This window comes from Choloepus didactylus, chromosome 14, assembly GCF_015220235.1.
Source record: "Choloepus didactylus isolate mChoDid1 chromosome 14, mChoDid1.pri, whole genome shotgun sequence".
NCBI lineage: Eukaryota > Metazoa > Chordata > Mammalia > Pilosa > Megalonychidae > Choloepus > Choloepus didactylus.
This window is the reverse complement of record NC_051320.1, coordinates 95,728,713-95,748,958: the sequence shown is the minus strand read 5'-3', so window position 1 is coordinate 95,748,958 and position 20,246 is coordinate 95,728,713. Positions and strand designations below refer to the sequence as shown.

The following is a 20,246-nucleotide window of genomic DNA, read 5'->3' as shown; positions in this document are numbered from 1 at the left end:
TCGGTGCGGCCTGTTTACAGACAGCTGTGGAGGCACAGGGCAAGAATCCCTTCTAACACTTTGCTTTCCAAGGCCCCAGGATAAATGTCCCCTTCTCTAGGGTGCGTTCCCTGGTGACCTCGTTAAAGGGTTACTTTCGTCACCTCTGACCTCATGGGACACGTATATTAGAAACCATTAAATTTGGGGTGGGGGGTGTGTTTTAGAGTGTTCTATATGAACATAATTCCGTAATAACCTATAGAGAACAAATAGTAAACTGTTTAGGTCCATATTAAATGACTTTTCATGTATCTTCTGTAATGCCAGAAATAGCTTTACTTAAATGTTCCTCAATGTATTTTTTTTTTTTTTCCCAAATGATATTAGGGTTGTGGTCTGGTCTCAAACAATATGATCCATGATATAGAAAGTATAATCCTGTGCTTGATCTAGTCCTCAAGAAACGGTAACTGTAGGATAGCTGTTGAGCTTTGACAGGTTTGGGGGATCATGTGGAAGTGGAGATGCAGAAATGTGTATTTAAGTTTGCATGCCTTGTTTGTCAGTAAAGAAAGGGAAGAACATCTTCCCATGTTCCCTAAAAACTTTTCCTCATTCATAAAAAAATCCTATTTGAGATAAGATTCCTAATTAAAATTAGTAATTGATTTAATTTGGTACTCTTTTACAAAAGATTTCTAATATTTAAAAGAAATGAACACTGCGTTATTTTTTAGCGTACTATTTTTTTTTCAGTTTATAACACAGTCATTTTTGTGGGGGGATATGTTTTAGGGCATCATTCAGAAGATAGTGGACAGTCACAAAGTAAAGCACGTGGCCTGCTATGGATTTCGACTCAGTCACCTGCGGTCAGAGGAGGTTCACTGGCTACATTTGGATATGGGTGTTTCCAATGTGAGGGAGAAGTATGAACTTGCACACCCACCAGAGGAGTGGAAGTAAGATTACAAACCTACTTTGGTGTGACTGATTTGTTTGTGCATATTGAAAACATTCACGAGGATGTGTATATGTGCTTAATGTTCACGCTGATTATCATCACTGTGCCTATATAAATAAAATTGGGTAGTAATTAATTATTTGTCAGTGATCTTTTCTGGACTTCCATTTAGTCTGTCTTTGGCGCATCATTAACTCTTGATCTGATTTCTTTCTTGATGCTAGTCACACTTCTCTTTTCAGTGTTACTTTGTCTCCACCTCTAACTTGAACTCAAGCCTTTGTTCTTTTGACTCTCTGATGTTGTCATTCTTTTGTGCAGTAAAACTTGATGATGTGCCCAAGAGAAGACCACCTAATTACCTTATTAATCAGCTACATAGCTTGCTTTATTGTGCCCTGTAATCTACAGCTCGGCCTCAAAAAGTGGGTATATATTTATGTTCACATAGAGCATTAAAATTAGGATGTGATTGCTTAGTGACTCATATACTTGCATTAATGAAACTGAAATTATTTCAAGGCAAATTCACAGAATTCCCAATTATTGTCCTTTCTCTGGTTCTGTCCTAATCTTTTTTTTTTTTTTTTTTTAAACTAGTAGAGAAACGAGGATGTTAGTAGGGAATCATACATCTAAAATACTTACTGATCAGAGTAGTACAACTTATAAAAATGGGCTTCCTCTACAGGGATCCTTATTTTTATAGAAAAAGCTCCAGAAATAAAGATGATTATATATTGAAGAGACCATTCAAATTGTCAATAACTTTCAGTCCGAAGATCCAAGTTAATTAGTAATTTTAATAGAAAAATAAATGTGTTTAGGTGACTAAATCTTTAGCTGAATAAAATCTTATCCCAGTCACAGATTTTAACAAAGAACAAAGAAATATAGTTGTATTTGCACATTTATCAAATGGCCAATAGATGGTCTTTAAGAATGTAGTTAGGTTGATTTATGTCAACGGCTAGAAAAGATGTGAACCACAACTATTTGGTGACTTAAGAAAGTAAATGTTATGAAACTATTTAACGATATTCTAAAGGTTAGTTAAAAATGCCTGTAGCTATTTTTCTTTACCACAGTTCATCTTTTTAATTTATATAGACATTTCAGAATTAACCTCATCCAATGACATTCTTAACACAGTGCTTTGCCTATAGTAAGTGTTCCGTAAAATGCTTGTTGAATCTCAGTCTCCAATTCAGGAGCTTTGATTTTGTCCTTTTAAGCTAATTCATTTTACCTTATCTCAAGTAAAGTTGAGTAGGCACTGATTTATTTAATGGAGTCTGAATCTTCAAAAGTAAGAAAAATTTAAGCAGAGTTAGATAGAGCCTGTCATAGGCCAACCCTGCTGGAATGAAGCGTGAGGAAGATGCTGCTGCTAACTGGTGATGATGATGACGATGACAATAGTACCAGCTGACGGTTGAGTTGTTGCTAGGATCCAGGCACTATTCCAGCACTATGTTATTTATAAGAGACACCAAAATGTATATTCCATTTTAATTCTCCCAACACCGTAGTGGGTAGATATTATCTTTGATTTTACAGAGGATCAAAGAAATTGAATAAGTTGCAGTCGCATAGGTAGTTTGTGACACAGCTTTGATTCGAATCTAACTGTGACTCTATAGTACAGGTTTCTAGAATCAGCATGCTTATCTCAAAAGGAATAATGTAGTTTTAGAAACTCCTGTGAATTTAATTTGGTTTATGAGATCTCTGAAAGTTGCATGGATAAAAGAAAAAAAGTGATCAGAGATACAATTCAGGTGTGAATGATATTTTCATGAGTATGAGGTGCAATACTAGTTGCTGTATATGTTTTAAAAGAGAGAACTCCAAAAGTATAAGTATGAAACAGGAAACGATCAAAAATAACCAAGCAGATTTATAAAATGACCAAATAGAAGTTCTAGAAATCAGTAAATGGATAAAATCTTAGACATACCTGAAAAATTAGTAAACAGGAAGATGGATCTGAGAAAGTTGCCAAAGCAACATAGAGATGAAAAGATGGAAAATATGAAAGCAAGATGATGTAATCTAAGAATGAGAACTTCCAACCTACTTCTAATAGAAGTTCTAGAAGGAGAGAATAGAAAGAATTAGGAAGAGGAAATATCTGAATAGACAGTGGCTGAGAATTTTCTAGAATTAATGAATGACTTCATTCATCAAATTCCAAACAGGGTTAATAAAACTAAATCCACACTTAGGCAGATGGTAGTAAAAGAACATTGTACCATAGAAAAAGAATGGTAAAGCAAACAGAGAGAAATTAAAACTTCTCAACAGTGGTGATAGATGCCAAGAAAATAGTGGATAATAGGTTCAAAATGGTGAGGAAATAAAGTAACTCACGACTTGTATTTGTTTAACTAGTTAAATTATCCTTCAATAATAGGGTGAGACAGAAATGTTTTCCTTATAGGGTTTATTACCAAAGGAAGGCTGACAAATATACCTTAGGAGAAAAAAAAAAAAGATCTCTGAAGGAAGGGTTGGGATGCAAAATGGAATTTTAGCAAAAAATAGGGGAGAGGGTAAATCTACATAAGCATTGGTTCTTCAAAAATAATAACTGTTTATATTAAAAATGTAGAACTGAAATACTGGATAATAGCATGTGTGTTAGAAGAGAGGTGGTCATCTAAGTCTTAAAATTATATATTAAAGTAACTGCTAAAACATTAGAAATAGATTTTATACCTTAAAAATAGTGGGTGGGTAAATAGATATTAGAGAAATAGTCAAAAAGAAGGCAAGGATGGACAAAAAGGAAGTATGGGAAAATGGGATAAATTGGAAGTACAAATGAGATTTTAGAAATAAATCAACTAATAATAAATGTAAATGGGCTAAACTTCACAGTTAAAGAGATTATTATAAAAATTTATGATTATTATAAAATAAGTTCACAACACACTATTGGGTCCTGATTTTCAGTTTGAAAAACTCTTACATAAATAAGGAGGAACAAAGTTTTTACCAGGCGTATAACTACTAGGAAAAACATAAGGTTGGTATTGGTATATATGCTGTGAATATCCTCTGAAAAAGATTTTTAAGGCAAAAAAGTGCTATTAGGGATATAAAGGGTTACTTCATAATGAAAGATTCAGTCCACTGGGAATTTAATAAATATAGAAATAAATATAACTCATAAACTCATAAATTCCTAAAGACTTTCCCCAAATTTTATAAAGCAAAAATATTAATAAAAAATAAAACATACCCTTCCTAATTATTGTAAAAGGAAGAACATAAATAGTATTAAGTAAGTGATTTGAATTACGCATTTCACAATTCTTTCTAATGTTGAAATATAGGATTTTGCATGTAACAAATAGGCAATATTTGTTAATATTTATCAATTAAAAAGCACACTCCTAAATAATTTATGATTCATAGTAAAACACCCAGCTTGACAATGGTCTGGCTTGACTTTGTTTTTATTATTTTTCTATCCTAAACCTACAATGGACTCTTCACCCTCTTGCTCTGTGTGTCTACGGTATTTGACCCTATCTTATATACCTGATTCACTTCACTTACTGGATACCAGACTCTTCTGGTTTTCTTCCTGCTTCTCTGGTCTTCTGCTTAGCTGTTCAATTTTGGGATGCTCCAGTGGCCTCTTTTCTTTTTCTTGTACTCTCCCTAGAACTGTCTTTGGCAATGGCTTTACACGTGGAATTGGATGTACACAGGGAAACCAATAAACAAGTTACCACAGTAACCCGAGCAAAATCGTAAAAGATGGGGACCAGGGGAGTAACAGTAGTAGTGAGAGCAGGTGCACAGGGTATAGTTTTTCAGTTGGAGCTGACAGAATGTGCTGATAGGTCTTTTAACACATAAGCTTTTGGGAAGAAACCTTCTCACCACATCCAGCGCAAACTCCAAAATTTGACCATGTTGCAGTTCTCATCTCCTTGAGCTGTCCCTCCCCTTCCTCCACTCAAGCTATGTTGGTCCCTTTGACATTTCAGTTTTCCATTTAAGTCTTTAATGTATACCGGGGTTATTTTCATAAATACTCGGTTAGAATCTAATTTGGTGATTTCTTCTTTATTGCTAACTTTCTTATTTGTTCAAGAGTATGTAAGTGCTCCATCTTAACTTAGGCTTCCTTATCTCACCTCTCTTGCTGCCCTGAGCTGTCTTCTCCAGCCATACTGGTTTTCTTACAGGTTGTGGAACAAGCCAAGCTAACTGCTCAGTCGGGGCCTGTGAGTGTGGTGTCACCGCTGAGTATTCTTTTGCTGTGTCCAAGCATGGCTTGGACCTCACTTCCTTTCAGGCAGGTGCTCAATGGGCACTGCTTCCCCATGGCCTTCTGGCCATTCTGTCTGAAGAGCCCATTCCCCACCTGCAAATTCATGGTTCTGCACAATTTTTTATAGCACTAATCAGACTCACGTTGTATTTATAAATACTGCAAATACTGTTTTTTATATCCTTTTTCTCCCTCAGCCACTCTGTCTTATTCACCTCAGAGTTCCTGGTAGCTAGTCATACTGGTACATAGTCGGCATCCAATAAAAATTTGTTGCATGAGAACTGAATAAGTGAATGTATCGATAATATAATTGTTAAAAAGGAAAACCCAGAAGGAAAATAATATAATGATGTAGAGGCTTATATTCAACTAGGAACCTAGCAGTATTAGTTTATATTAATTATATTATTATCATATTGACACATGTTGGTTTGTGCATTATCAGGTGTCTTTTTTTTTTTTTAATTTTTAATTTTGAAATACTTCCAAGCTTACAAGACAGTTAAAAAAAATAATACAAACCCCATACAGAGAGAACTTCAGCATATCCCTATCTCCCAGGTACCTCGTCCATTTTTAACATTTTGCCACATTTGCCATTTCTCTTCTTTTTCCTTTCTTCCCTCCATCTCTTCTTTCCCTTATTCCCCACCCCTCCCCTCTTTCTTTCTTTCCTTCATTCTTTCTTCTTTTATGGGAACATATATTCAATACAAGCTTTCCCATCTCAACTCCTCCCAAGCACACCATTCAGTGGGATCCATCACATTCACTGTGTTGCGGTGCCCTCACCACCTCCATCACTGAAACTGTCCCATCTCCCCAAACAGAACCCTGCACCCATTGTGCATGAACTCCCTATTGCCCCTGCCTACTGCCCCTGGCAACCTGGACTCTAATTGCTGTCTCTGTGAGCTTGCACGCTCTCTGATATTTTCTTTGTAGTACCATGGGGCTTAAATTTAACGTCCTAAATCTGTTAACAATCTCATTTGCTTTGATACCAACTTAGCTTTATATACAACCTATGTTCCTGTATCCTTCCGTTCCTCTACCTTTGTGTCTGTTACAAATTACATGTTTATACATTATGGAATCAAAACCACTGACTTATTATTACATTTTATGCGTTTACCCTTTAAATCCTATAGAAAGTAAAAAGTGAAGTTACAAACCAGAAATACACTGGTATTGGCTTTTATATTTACCCTTGTCATTACCTTCACTGGAGATCTTCATTTCTTCATGCGGCTTCGATCTTTTGTCTATTGTCTTCTCCTTTCAATCTGTAAAACACTCGAGCATCTCTTGTAGGGCTGGCTAGTAGTGATGAAATCTCCCAGCTTTTATTTATCTGAATGTCTTAATCTCTCCCTTGTTTTTGAAAGACAGTTTTGCTAGATACGGAATTCTTGTTTGGTAATGTTTTGTTTTCGGCACTTTAAATATGTCTTCCCACTGCTATTTTCCCCCTTGAGGTGTCCGGTGAGAAATCAATGTTTAGTCTTATTGAGCTTCCCTTGTATGTGACACCTGGCTTCCCTTTGCAGTTTTCAAAATTTACTCTTTATCTTTGGCATTCAGCTATTTTAATTATATTTTGCCATGGCATTGGTCTATTTGGGATTATCCTGTTTGGTGTTAGTTGAGCATTTTGGGTATATATATTCTTATCTTTCATTGAATTTCAGGAATTTTCAGCCATGATTTCCTTTTTCCCCCATATCCTCTCGTCCCCCCCCCCCCCCGCTTCCTTCTGGGACTCCCACAGCGCACATATTGATACGCTTGATGACACACACAGGTTCCTTGGGTTCTGTTCACTTCTCTTCATTCTTCTTTCTGCTTCTCAGACTGAATGATTTCAATTGTTTTATCTTCAGGTCCACTGATTCTTCTGCCTGGTCCAGTCTGCTGTTGAGCCCACCTAAGGAATTTTTAAATTTCAGTTTCTGTGGTCTTTAGCTCTCTGCTTCCTTTTCATAATTTCCTTCTTTCTAGTGTTATTCTTTTTTTTGTTGTTGTTCATCTGTCATTTTCCTGTTTTCCTTTAGGTTCTTTGACCATGTTTTCCTTTAGCTCTTTTTTTTTTTTTTGATTTTTTTTAATCTTCATTTTATTGAGATATATTCACATACCACGCAGTCATACAAAACAAATCGTACATTCGATTGTTCACAGTACCATTACGTACTTGTACATTCATCACTTAAATCAATCCCTGACACCTTCATTAGCACACACACAAAAATAATAAGAATAATAATTAAAGTGAAAAAGAGCAATTGAAGTAAAAAAGAACACTGGGTACCTTTGTCTGTTTGTTTATTTGTTTCCTTCCCCTATTTTTCTACTCATCCAACCATAAACTAGACAAAGGGGAGTGTGGTCCTTATGGTTTTCCCAATCCCATTGTCACCCCTCATAAGCTACATTTTTATACAATTGTCTTCGAGATTCATGGGTTCTGGGTTGTAGTTTGATAGTTTCAGGTATCCACCACCAGCTACCCCAATTCTTTAGAACCTAAAAAGGGTTGTCTAAATTGTGCGTAAGAGTGCCCACCAGAGTGATCTCTCGGCTCCTTTTGGAATCTCTCTGCCACTGAAGCTTATTTAATTTCCTTTCACATCCCCCTTTTGGTCAAGAAGATATTCTCCATCCCACGATGCCGGGTCTACATTCCTCCCCGGGAGTCACATTCCACGTTGCCAGGGAGATTCACTCCCCTGGGTGTCTGATCCCACGTAGGGGGGCAGGGCAGTGATTTCACCTTTCAAGTTGGCTTAGCTAGAGAGAGAGGGCCACATCTGACCAACAAAGAGGCATTCGGGAGGAGGCTCTTAGGCACAATTATAGGGAGGCCTAGCCTCTCCTTTGCAGCAACCTTCTTCCCAAGGGTAAAACCTACGGTAGATGGCTCAACCCATCAAACCACCAGTTCCCTATGTCTGTGGTCATGTTAGCAACCATTGAGGTGGGGTAGGCCAGTACCCCTGGATTCTCCACAGGCTCCTCAAGGGGGCACTACATATTTTTTTCCTTTTTTTTTTTTTTTTTTTTTTATACCTTTTTTTCCTTTTTAAATCAACTGTATGGAAAAAAAAATTAAAAAAAAAAAAGAAAGAAAAACATACAATAAAAGAACATTTCAAAGAGACCATAACAAGGGAGTAAGAAAAAGACAACTAACCTAAGATAACTGCTTTACTTCCAACCTGTTCCTACTTTACCCCAAGAAAGTTACCTAATATAGCAACATTTCTGTGAACTTGTTCCTACTATATCCATCAGAAATTAACAGACCATAGTCATTCCTGGGCATCCCCAGAACGTTAAATAGCATATCTGTTCTTCTTGGATTACTATTCCCCCTTCCTTAATTGCTCTCTATTGCTAGTTCCCCTACATTCTACATTATAAACCATTCGTTTTACATTTTTCAAAGTTCACATTAGTGGTAGCATATAATATTTCTCTCTCTGTGCCTGGCTTATTTCACTCAGCATTATGTCTTCAAGGTTCATCCATGTTGTCATATGTTTCACGAGGTTGTCCCTTACTGCTGTGTAGTATTCCATCGTGTGTATGTACCACATTTTATTTATCCACTCATCTGTTGAAGGACATTTGGGTTGTTTCCATCTCTTGGCAATTGTGAATAATGCTGCTGTGAACATTGGCATGCAGATATCTGTTCGTGTCACTGCTTTCCGACCTTCCGGGTATATACTGAGAAGTGCAATCGCTGGATCGAATGGTAACTCTATTTCTAGTTTTCTAAGGAACTGCCAGACTGACTTCCAGAGTGGCTGAACCATTATACAGTCCCACCAACAATGAATAAGAGTTCCAATTTCTCCACATCCCCTCCAGCATTTGTAGTTTCCTGTTTGTTTAATGGCAGCCACTCTAATAGGTGTTAGATGGTATCTCATTGTGGTCTTAATTTGCATCTCTCTAATAGCTAGTGAAGCTGAACATTTTTTCATGTGTTTCTTGGCCATTTGTATTTCCTCTTCAGAGAACTGTCTTTTCATATCTTTTGCCCATTTTATACTTGGGCCGTCTGTACTATTGTCATTGAGTTGTAGGATTTCTTTATATATGCAAGATATCAGTCTTTGGTCAGATACATGGTTTCCAAAAATTTTTTCCCATTGAGTTGGCTGCCTCTTTACCTTTTTGAGAAATTTCCTTTGAGGTGCAGAAACTTCTAAGCTTGAGGAGTTCCCATTTATCTATTTTTTCTTTTGTTGCTTGTGCTTTGGGTGTAAGTCTAGGAAGTGGCCGCCTAATACAAGGTCTTGAAGATGTTTTCCTACATTATCTTCTAGGAGTTTTATGGTACTTTCTTTTATATTGAGATCTTTCGTCCATTTTGAGTTAATTTTTGTGTAGGGGGTGAGGTGTAGGGGTCCTCTTTCATTCTTTTGGATATGGATATCCAACTCTCCCAGCCCCATTTGTTGAATAGACCATTATGACTCAGTTCAGTGACTTTGGGGGCCTTATCAAAGATCAGTCGGCCATAGATCTGAGGGTCTATCTCTGAATTCTGAATTCGATTCCATTGATCTGTATGTCTATCTTTGTGCCAGTACCATGCTGTTTTGACAACTGTGGCTTTATAATAAGCTTCAAAGTCAGGGAGTGTAAGTCCTCCGACTTCGTTTTTCTTTTTTAGAGTGTCTTTAGCAATTCGAGGCATCTTCCCTTTCCAAATAAATTTGATAACTAGCTTTTCCAAGTCTGCAAAGTAGGTTGTTGGAATTTTGATTGGGATTACATTGAATCTGTAGATGAGTTTGGGTAGAATTGACATCTGAATGACATTTAGCCTTCCTATCCATGAACATGGAATATTTTTCCATCTTTTAAGGTCCACTTCTATTTCTTTTAGTAGAGTTACGTAGTTTTCTTTATATAGGTCTTTTGCATCTTTGGTTAAGTTTATTCCTAGGTGCTTGATTTTTTTAGTTGCTATTGGAAATGGTATCTTTTTCTTGAGTGTCTCTTCAGTTTGTTCATTTCTAGCATATAGAAACATTACTGACTTATGTGCATTAATCTTGTATCCCGCTATTTTGCTGAATTTGTTTATTAGCTCTAGTAGCTGTATCGTCGATTTCTCAGGGTTTTCCAGATATAAGATCATATCATCTACAAACAATGACAGTTTTACTTCTTCTTTTCCAATTTAGATGCCTTTTATTTCTTTGTCTTGCCGGATTGCCCTGGCTAGCACTTCCAGCACAATGTTGAATAACAGTGGTGACAGCGGACATCCTTGTCTTGTTCCTGATCTTGGAGGGAAGGCTTTCAGTCTCTCACCATTGAGTACTATGCTGGCTGTGGGTTTTTCATATATGCTCTTTATCATATTGAGGAAGTTTCCTTCAATTCCTATCTTTTGAAGTGTTTTTATCAAAAAGGGATGTTGGATTTTGTCAAATGCTTTTTCAGCATCTATTGAGATGATCATTTGATTTTTCCCTTTTGAATTTTTAATGTGTTGTAATACATTGATTGTTTTTCTTATGTTGAACCATCCTTGCATGCCTGGAATGAACCCCACTTGGTCATGGTGTATGATTTTTTTAATGTGTCTTTGGATTCGATTTGCAAGTATTTTGTTGAGGATTTTTGCATCTATATTCATTAGGGAGATTGGCCGGTAGTTTTCCTTTTTTGTAGCGTCTTTGCCTGGTTTTGGTATTAGATTGATGTTAGCTTCATAAAATGAGTTAGGTAGTGTTCCATTTTCTTCAATGTTTTGAAAGAGTTTGAGTAAGATTGGTGTCAGTTCTTTCTGGAAAGTTTGGTAGAATTCCCCTGTGAAGCCATCTGGCCCTGGGCATTTATTTGTGGGAAGATTTTTGATGACTGATTGGATCTCTTTGCTTGTGATGGGTTGATTGAGGTCTTCTATTTCTTCTCTGGTCAGTCTAGGTTGTTCATATGTTTCCAGGAAATTGTCCATTTCCTCTACATTGTCCAGTTTGTTGCCATACAGTTGTTCATAGTATCCTCTTATAATTTGTTCCGGCCCGCGGGACGATCAACGGAGGCTCTGATACCTGTAAGGGAGGAATGGTATGGGACAAGAGACACGAAGAATGACAGCAAGACAAGTGTCCTGATCAAGCTGCAAAGCTTTATTGAAAAGGCAGGGTATATATGCCCTGGAGGGAGAGGGGGTGGCTAATAGGGACAGGTGGCGGTCTGGGATTGGTGGCGGCTGTTGCTGGGGTGGATGGTAGATGGGCGGCTACTTGTTTAGGCGCGAACTCTTGGCGCGAACTACTACTTCCGTAAAGAAGGCTGACGCTATTCAAGGTTATTCTTAGCTCTAGCAGCCATGTTGTGCTTCCGTCATCGCTGAAGGTGCAAGCGTCCCCAACAATAATTTTTTAAATTTCTTCAGGATCTGCAGTTATGTCACCTTTTTCATTCATTATTTTGTTTATATGGGTCTTCTCTCTTTTTGATTTTGTCAGTCTAGCTAGGGGCTTGTCAATCTTGTTGAGCTTCTCAAAGAACCAACTTTTGATGATATTTATCCTCTCTATTGTTTTTTTGTTCTCTATGTCATTTATTTCTGCTTTAATCCTTGTTATTTCTTTTCTTCTACTTGGTTTAGGATTGGTTTGCTGTTCGTTTTCTAGCTTCTTCAGTTGATCCATTAGTTCTTTGATTTTGGCTCTTTCTTCCTTTTTAATATATGCGTTTAGTGCTATAAATTTCCTCCTCAGCACTGCTGTTGCTGCATCCCATAGGTTTTCGTATGTTGTGTTCTCATTTTCATTCATCTCTATATATTTAGCAGTTTCTCTTGCTGTTTCTTCTTTAACCCACTGATTGTTTAGGAGTGTGTTGTTTAACCTCCAGGTATTTGTGAATTTTCTAAGTCTCTGATGGTTATTGACTTCTAATTGTATTCCATTGTGGTCAGAGAATGTGCTTTGAATAATTTCAATCTTTTTAAATTCACTGAGGCTTGTTTTATGTCCCAGCATATGATCTGTTCTGCAGAAAGTTCCGTGAGCACTAGAAAAGTATGTGTATCCTGGTGATTTGGGATGTAATGTTCTGTATATGTCTGTTAAATCTAATTCATTTATCAGATTGTTTAGGTTTTCAGTTTCCTTATTGGTCTTCTGTCTCGTTGATCTATCTATAGGAGAGAGTGATGTGTTGAAGTCTCCCACAATTATTGTGGAAACATCAATTGCTTCCTTTAGTTTTGCCAGTGTTTCTCTCATGTATTTTGTGGCACCTTGATTGGGTGCATAGACATTTATGATTGTTATTTCTTCTTGTTGAATTACCCCTTTTATTAGTATGTAGTGGCCTTCTTCATCTCTCAAAACATCCCTGCATTTGAAGTCTATTTTATCTGAGATTAATATTGCTACACCTGCTTTCTTTTGGCTGTAGCTTGCATGAAATATTTTTTTCCATCCTTTCACTTTCAATTTCTTTGTGTCCGTGTGTCTGAGTCTCTTGTATGCAACATATTGATGGTTCATTTTTTTTGATCCATTCTGCGAATCTATATCTTTTAATTGGGGAGTTTAATCCATTTACATTCAACGTTATAACCGTGAAGGCATTTCTTGAATCAGCCATCTTATCCTTTGGTTTATGTTTGTCATATATATTTTTCCCCTCTCTCTGTTAATATCCTTTATTGTACCCATACTGAATCTCTTTAGTACTGAACCTTTCTCCAAGTCTCTCTGTCCTTTCTTTGTTTCTCTGTCTGTAGGGCTCTCTTTAGTATCTCCAGTAGGGCAGGTCTCTTGTTAGCAAATTCTCTCAGCATTTGTTTGTCTGTGAAAAATTGAAGCTCTCCCTCAAATTTGAAGGAGAGGTTTGCTGGATAAAGTATTCTTGGTTGGAAATTTTTCTCACTCAGAATTTTAAATATATCATGCCACTGCCTTCTCGCCTCCATGGTGGCTGCTGAGTAGTCACTACCTTGTCTTACGCTGTTTTCTTTGTATGTGGTGAATTGCTTTTCTCTTGCTGCTTTCAGAACTTGCTCCTTCTCTTCCGTGTTTGACAGTGTGATCAAAATATGTCTCGGAGTGGGTTTATTTGGATTTATTCTATTTGGAGTTTGCTGAGCATTTATGATTTGTGTATTTATGTTATTTAGAAGATTTGGGAAGTTTTTCCCAACAATTTCTTTGAATACTCTTCCTAGACCTTTACCCTTTTCTTCCCCTTCTGGAACACCAATGAGTCTTATATTAGGACGTTTTATATTATCTATCATATCCCTGAGGTCCGTTTCGATTTTTTCAATTTTTTTCCCCATTCTTTCTTTTATGCTTTCATTTTCCATTCTGTCATCTTCCAGGTCACTGATTCGTTGTTCAACTTCCTCTAGTCTTGTACTATGAGTGTCCAGAATCTTTTTAATTTGGTCAACAGTTTCTTTAATTTCCATAAGATCATCTATTTTTTTTATTTAGTCTTGCAACGTCTTCTTTATGCTCTTCTAGGGTCTTCTTGATATCCTTTGTATTCTGTACTATGGTCTCATTGTTCATCTTTAGTTCTTTGAGTAGCTGCTCTAGGTGCTGTGTCTCCTCTGATCTTTTGATTTGGGTGCTTGGGCTTGGGTTATCTATATCGTCTGGTTTTTTCATATGCTTTACAAGTTTCTGTTGTTTTTGGCCTCTTGGCATTTGCTGAACTTGATAGGGTTCTTTTAGGATGTGTAGACAAATTGAAGTCCTTATCTCTAATTTATCAGATCTACAGCTTCGTGGAGTACACTTTCTCTAACTAACCAGCAGGTGGCGTCCACCAGCCACCTATTCTCCACAAGCCAGTTCTCCCCTGCTTAGCCTTTTTGGTGAGTGGGGGAGTGAGTCTTGTGGGGTCCAATTGGTGTACCAAGCTTGCATGTGTAGTTGGTGTTGCCTGCCCTGTATATGGGGCGTGTTTCTGAGCAGTCAGGGAGTGGGGGTGGCTCTAACAATCATATCTCCCTGGTGATCCTGGAGTTTTAAAGCTGCTGCAATAGTCTAATCCTTCAGTTCAGTCCTGCCACAGTTTGTCTCTGCCACTGACCCACAAGTCCTTGGTATTGGTGTATGGCTCCTGAGACTTGCAAGTGGGTCCCTCTTCCAGGCCGTGCACCCCCTGTTCCTCTGTTGAGGGATGACTGTGCTATGTCACAGGTGAGTGCCATCCCCCCAGGGCGGTTCTGGGCCTCTGGGCTGTGTAGGGAGGCTCCCAGTCTGCTGAAATGATGACTGAATGGGGCTTTGTTAATTCACACTGCTCCACGTTCCCAACTCTGGGACAGTCAGCTGAGGTTGCAGGGAAGGCTAATGTCCACGCCCAGTTTTGTGGAGTGTGCCTGTTATTTGAAGCACTTCCGTCACACTGGGTTGTCTGGGGCAGCTCTGGGCTATGGGGCTGGCGATGGGCAGGAGTGTTTCCTGTCCACCAGGATGATGGCTGTGAGCGGACACCCCCCTTTTCTTGGGAAGTTGTGGTGTTTAGTGAAATTTCTCAGCCACTGGATTATTGCCTTTTATCTCAGAGTTCTCTTAGTTCTGCTCTTGTCTTGACCTGCCCAAATTGCAAGTCTTTGAAGCTTTCTGTATTGGGCTTCTTATAGTAATTGTTTTAGAAAAAGAAAAAAGGATTAAAAAAAAAAAAAGGTGGGGGCCCTCCTCACAGATCTAATGGGTTATTGAAATGCTAAGAGACAAAGCAATTAGGGCCATTAAGGAAAGGTCCACAGGGCAGAGAGATCAGCTGTTCTTCGGGATTTGCATATGAGCCTGAGGGCCTGAGCTCTGCCCTTCCCCTTTCTATGTTCACCAGAACTCCAAAAATCCTCCGCTTTTATTTTGGAGTTTTTCGTGCTGTTTTTTTCTATGCCTGTCTCCTCTCTGCTGGGCTGGCTGCTCTCAGATTCTCTGGTGTCTGGTCTCAGTCTATCTATGGTTGGAGTTTGGATCAGTAGAATGAGTTTCCGATAAGGGCTGCCACTGCAGTTCTCCCTTCTCCTTCCCGGAGCTGACAGCCCCTCCTCCCACGGGACTGAGCCTGGCAGGGAGGGGCGCGGGTCCCCTGGCCGCAAAAACTTACAGATTTCTCTGATCTCAGCAGTTCCACATTTTCCTGAGTGTTGTATGAAGTATGCCCAAAGTCAGATTGCTCTGGGGTGTCCAGTCCACGCAGTTCCTGGCTTTCTACCTACTTTCCTGGAGGAGTAACTAAAACATACAGCTCACCAGTCCGCCATCTTGCCCTGCCCCTCTCCTTTAGCTCTTTGAGCGTATTCAGGACCATTTTTAAAAAGTCTTTGCCTGGTATGTGCCAGGTCTTGTCCTCCTCATTGATGGTTTCTAATGTTTCAATTTTTTCCTTTGCCTGGGCCATCACTTCGCGTTTCTTTGTATGTTTTGTAAACTTTTGTTGAATCCTGGACATTTTGTTGTTTTAATGTGTTATTGCTGGAATTTAGACTCTAAAGCATCTGTTCCTTAATCTTGTATCCAGATGGTGTTATGACAGAGCTTTTCTTGAATGCCAGGAGCTAACACCAAACAAAAGAATAAGGGAAAAAAGAAAACACCTTTCCCAATCTTTGCAGATTAACCTGTGCCAGTGCTCTCCTTCAGGGCTTATCCATAAGTGAGTTTAGCAAATAGGTCAAGGTTAAAGTGTAGGGGCTTCCTGGATCTTTTGATCCTTTCTGCATATGCTCTTGTCTTGGTCACGCACCTGTCACACTCGTTTAAGCAGATGCAAACATCCCCTCTTCCTAGGAAGAGCCTCCAGCAGGGCAGTGTAAGTCCTACAGCCAGCAGTCCCTTGCCCCAGGCAGCCACTCGATGCTCTCCTGACAGGGTTCTGCAGGAGAGCTCTGGGAGCTGCCTTCTACACGCAGGGCAAGATCTGGGTTGAAGAGCCTACGAATATCCTGCTTTAGTACCTTGGGCCACCACGGGTGAGACTGTGCCATGCATACGTGTTCCTCGTACTTACAGGACCACCACTTGCTGCCCTCTGGAACCAGGACCATCGACCAGCTCTGGGAGGGCAGAGGGGCAGGGGCCAGCCAGGGCACCACCAGAGCCTCCCTTCCCTCTTCTCGGTAGCCTTTGTTTGTGGCTCAGCACTGGTCCTGTTTCTGCAAGCTTTTAAAAATGTTTTCTGGAGCTTTGCGAAAGATGTTCCTGCCAGTTCTTGTGGTTATTCAACATATTGGGGCTAGGAGCCCTGAAGGGTCTCACTTCACCATCTTAATCATGGCCTACTTGACATCTTTTACCACAATTAATTTGGATTGTGATAGTTTTATCTAGAAGATTCTCTCCTTTTGTGTTTTAGTCATAGGAAAGCTGTGGTTTAGAGAGGCTTAACCTTCCCAAGAGATCATACAGCCTAAATTGGGTGGCAGAGTGGAATTGATTTCATACACTTAGTTATTATTCTCTATTCCCATATTAGTTGTGTAACTACAAGTAACAGAATATTTGATAATTTTTTTTGTCTCAGTAGCAGACATCTCTCAGTTCATAGGTGTACTCATGAGGGGTGATTGTGGTTCTGGATTTAATTCTGAAAAGATAATAATATTAAACTGAAAGTGCCGGGAATGGTCAGAATAATTGGATATCAATTTCCATTCCTATGAGGGTTTTAAAAATTTGGGGGAAAGTATTATTGAATATCTATCTGAGCCTAGGGTAGTTAAGTTTTCTGAAGATCAAGAAAGTATTAACAATAACAGAAAAGAACTGACTATTAAAATTAAATTTAATCACTTCTAAGCCTTTTGGCTAAGATCAAATATAAAATTAAACACTTTGTATTAAAGAAGGTACAAAAAATAAGTTGCAAACTGGGAGGAGAGATTTGCAGTTCATGTAACCAAAAACAGATGGTGTTGAGAGTACATAAAGAATTTCTCCCTATCATCGAAATTGTAGTCAGTCCACAAAAGAAAAAAAAAAGGGCAAGAGACATGAAGGTAGCTGGATAAAAGAGAAAACAAATTTGCTCCATAATCATAGGAGGACATTGTCAATTTCATTAATGACCATAATAATGCAAATCTAGACCACAATAAGATTCTGTCTTATACCATTTGGTTGGCACAAAAGTAAGTTGTCTGACATCATCACTGGCCAGAGAGGATTGGGAGCCACAGGGTCTTATGTCCACTCCTGGGGACCACTTGGAAAAACAGTTTAGCGTTTTTCTGAAAATTGAGTCATTACATACTCTAAAACCCTGCAATTCTACTTCAAGTTATATGCTCGACAGAATCTTGTATTTCTTTATAAGAGAGATGCAAGAATGTTTGTAGTAGTATTTTTTATTAAACAAAACAAACAAAAACCCCACAAAATCTTGAGCAAACCAAATAACCAACAGCAGTTAAGTCAGTTGTGGAATACTCAGACAGGTCGGAATGAATAAACTACGGGAATGGGCTGCCATATTGGTGGATCTTAGCAGCCTGGTGTTGTATGACAAGGTCCTGGCACAATGCTGTAATGCCACTGGATTGTCCACTTTAAAATGGTTATGTGTGTTTTATGTGAATTTTACCTCAATTAGAAAAAAAGTAACTCCTAGATGGTGACGTACTTGATAATAAGTTTTTAGTAAATTAAAAACCAACAAAAACTAAAAAGAATATTGTTAGGAACACATGTAGGATAAAACCGTATAAAAATATAAGAAAGGAGTGATAAATTAGGTCAGAGGGAGAGAGTGAGCCCAGGCCCTCTGCAGGACTGGCACCCTGCTCCCCCCACTCCCCACAGACCCCTAAGGACCTTGTGCTGCCCCTTGGGGTTCACAGTGGTGTTTGAGAATCCCTCCTTCAGTATGCATGTGCAACCTGCCTGTTCCTGGGCCCCTGGGGGACACCAGCTAGGTAGTCAGCGATGGTTAGGGTCTTGAGTCAGCCAAAAACTTTTAGATGACCATATCCTATATAGATTGTGATGCAGCAAAATGCATCATGCAGCTCTGAGAGATATCCACAAAACTGATTTACAGTTTTACACTTTTAGTTACCTAATTTAGACAACTAAATTTTAGGTTACCTGAACAGTCTGTTTTGCCTGTGTGTTGGATTAATCAGGCATAACTAGACTGCAGGAGCTTTTGGAGAGACTTGGTACTTTCAGATGTTGAATTCCAGGCTTGGAGGACCAGATCTAAGAGATAGCCTTCTTGGCATGAGAGAGAGGATTGGGGGTCCTGCCTTTCAAGGCAAGTGAAAAAGAAAATCCTTTCAGTTGTTACCAAGATGAGACTTACATTCTCCTGTTAGTTCTCCCCTGGCTGCCACCATTCAAGAGCTTCTCTTGAAGCACCACTCAAGCACCACTCAAGAGGCAAGGTGTCCTTTTTCAAAGATGACAAAATAAAATGAATCACGACAGGTCAAGACTTTTTAGATTGTGTTTTGCTACAATTTTCTGTGTTGTCTTGAAATGGCATTCCACATACATCAAATTGAGTATATTATTAAGAATCTGGGAAGTAGTGGTGCCTTCTTAAATTGATGCTTCTCTAATTGTTCCTCCGAAGTTTTCCTTTTGCCAAAGATAGGCAATCTATACTCGAAATAGCCAAGGAGCATTATGTATCCTGAATTGTCCAAAGAAAGCTAGAACCGTCTCTGGAGTCTAATAATTAAGCCTTGCTTGTGTTCTTAGAAAGATGGTCCCTACTCACATTTTCCCAGCCCCAAATCCAAATATTCAAGTGAAAACGCCCCTCCATGAAGATGCAGTATACTTTTGCTGTGGCTGCAAATTAATACTGATACTGCCATATACTTTAATTTGAGAAGTGCAGTGTTTCATTGTTATGTTGGACTCAAGAAGAGTTCTTAAGTTTTTAAAGCAACAAGGCACTATAAATAGAGATACACTGTGACAGTTGGGAAGTGACATATTTGAGACTTCCAGATATGCTGATTTATTAAACATGTGCATAGCGCTCTGTACCAGGCATTGACAGTAGAGAGATGAATAAGTTCCTTTCCATTGTAAACTACTGATGTAGCGTTCCTTCCTGTAGAGTTTTTGAAATCTTAGGTTTTTCACTGCTGTCCCTACCTGTGATCGCCACATTCTCAGGTTGCCGTGACAGTGTATATAGGGAGATGAAAAAGAAAGCCCTGGTTTCTACTAATTGGATCCGGAATTAGACAGTTCCCCTGTCCTTTCTCCTGCAGCGGCCCTTCCACAGTCCCTCCTCTCCCGCCTCCCTCCCTCCCTCTCCTCTCCCCTCCACTCCCTGTCCCCTTGGCTCCCGTGGTTCTGGAATATCAGGGCTTTCCCGGTTATCCTTAGTTATCCTTAGTTGCCTACGGATCTTTAACTCTCTATGGTCCTCCCCTTCAAAAATACCGAAGATGACTGGAATTTCATGGAATAATGTACAAAAATGTTTGCAGTTTTTGCAGTGTTAACTCTTCCCATCTTCAAATATGTTGTGTCTCTCATCTTCTTATTAATTTTATTTATACACATTGCTTATCCAACAAACATTTATCTCTTATGTTGAATCAACTTTTTGTTTTGTATGTTTATTCATGCGCTGTACATCTATTGTGTAATGTATGGTATAAAGCATAAATTAGAAATTTAAAGTGTATTAGATAAAGAAATAAAATTACTTTCATTAAAATGTTATTAATTAGAACAATGTGATTGATTATGTGTCACTTGGGAAAAATCTTGGTTGAATAGTTTTGGCTACACTGATTCAGAGGTAACAATAACTTTTTTACTTTTGAGCAATTATGTTAGAAAATTTTCTTTCTCAGTTTTCAGGTATTTTTACAAGCAATGCATATAATTCAGTTTTGGTTACAAAATCATGAATTGATGAAAATATTTCTACCTTCTATTTTTAAAGTTCTCTGTCCATAGCCTGATAGCGTGCTTTTGATATTTTTTACTGTAAGTTTTTGTTTTTAACTTTATTGAAATTTTCAGA

At 38.5% G+C, this 20,246-nt stretch overlaps 1 protein-coding gene across 16 annotated transcripts in view; it reads left to right on the top strand.

Moving 5' to 3' along the window:
* Window positions 1–20,246, top strand: part of PTK2 (protein tyrosine kinase 2) — a 337,628-nt gene that overhangs the window by 140,089 nt on the left and 177,293 nt on the right. For 14 of the 16 annotated variants that reach the window (XM_037802716.1, XM_037802714.1, XM_037802719.1 and 11 more), the window contains one exon: window positions 778–944. The exons of 1 other annotated variant lie outside the window; for it this stretch is intronic. In XM_037802716.1, the coding sequence (XP_037658644.1) occupies window positions 778–944 (167 nt within the window). Of the gene's footprint in view, window positions 1–777; window positions 949–20,246 lie in introns of those variants that run through there. One more of the 16 variants, XM_037802727.1, reaches the window with a different exon arrangement.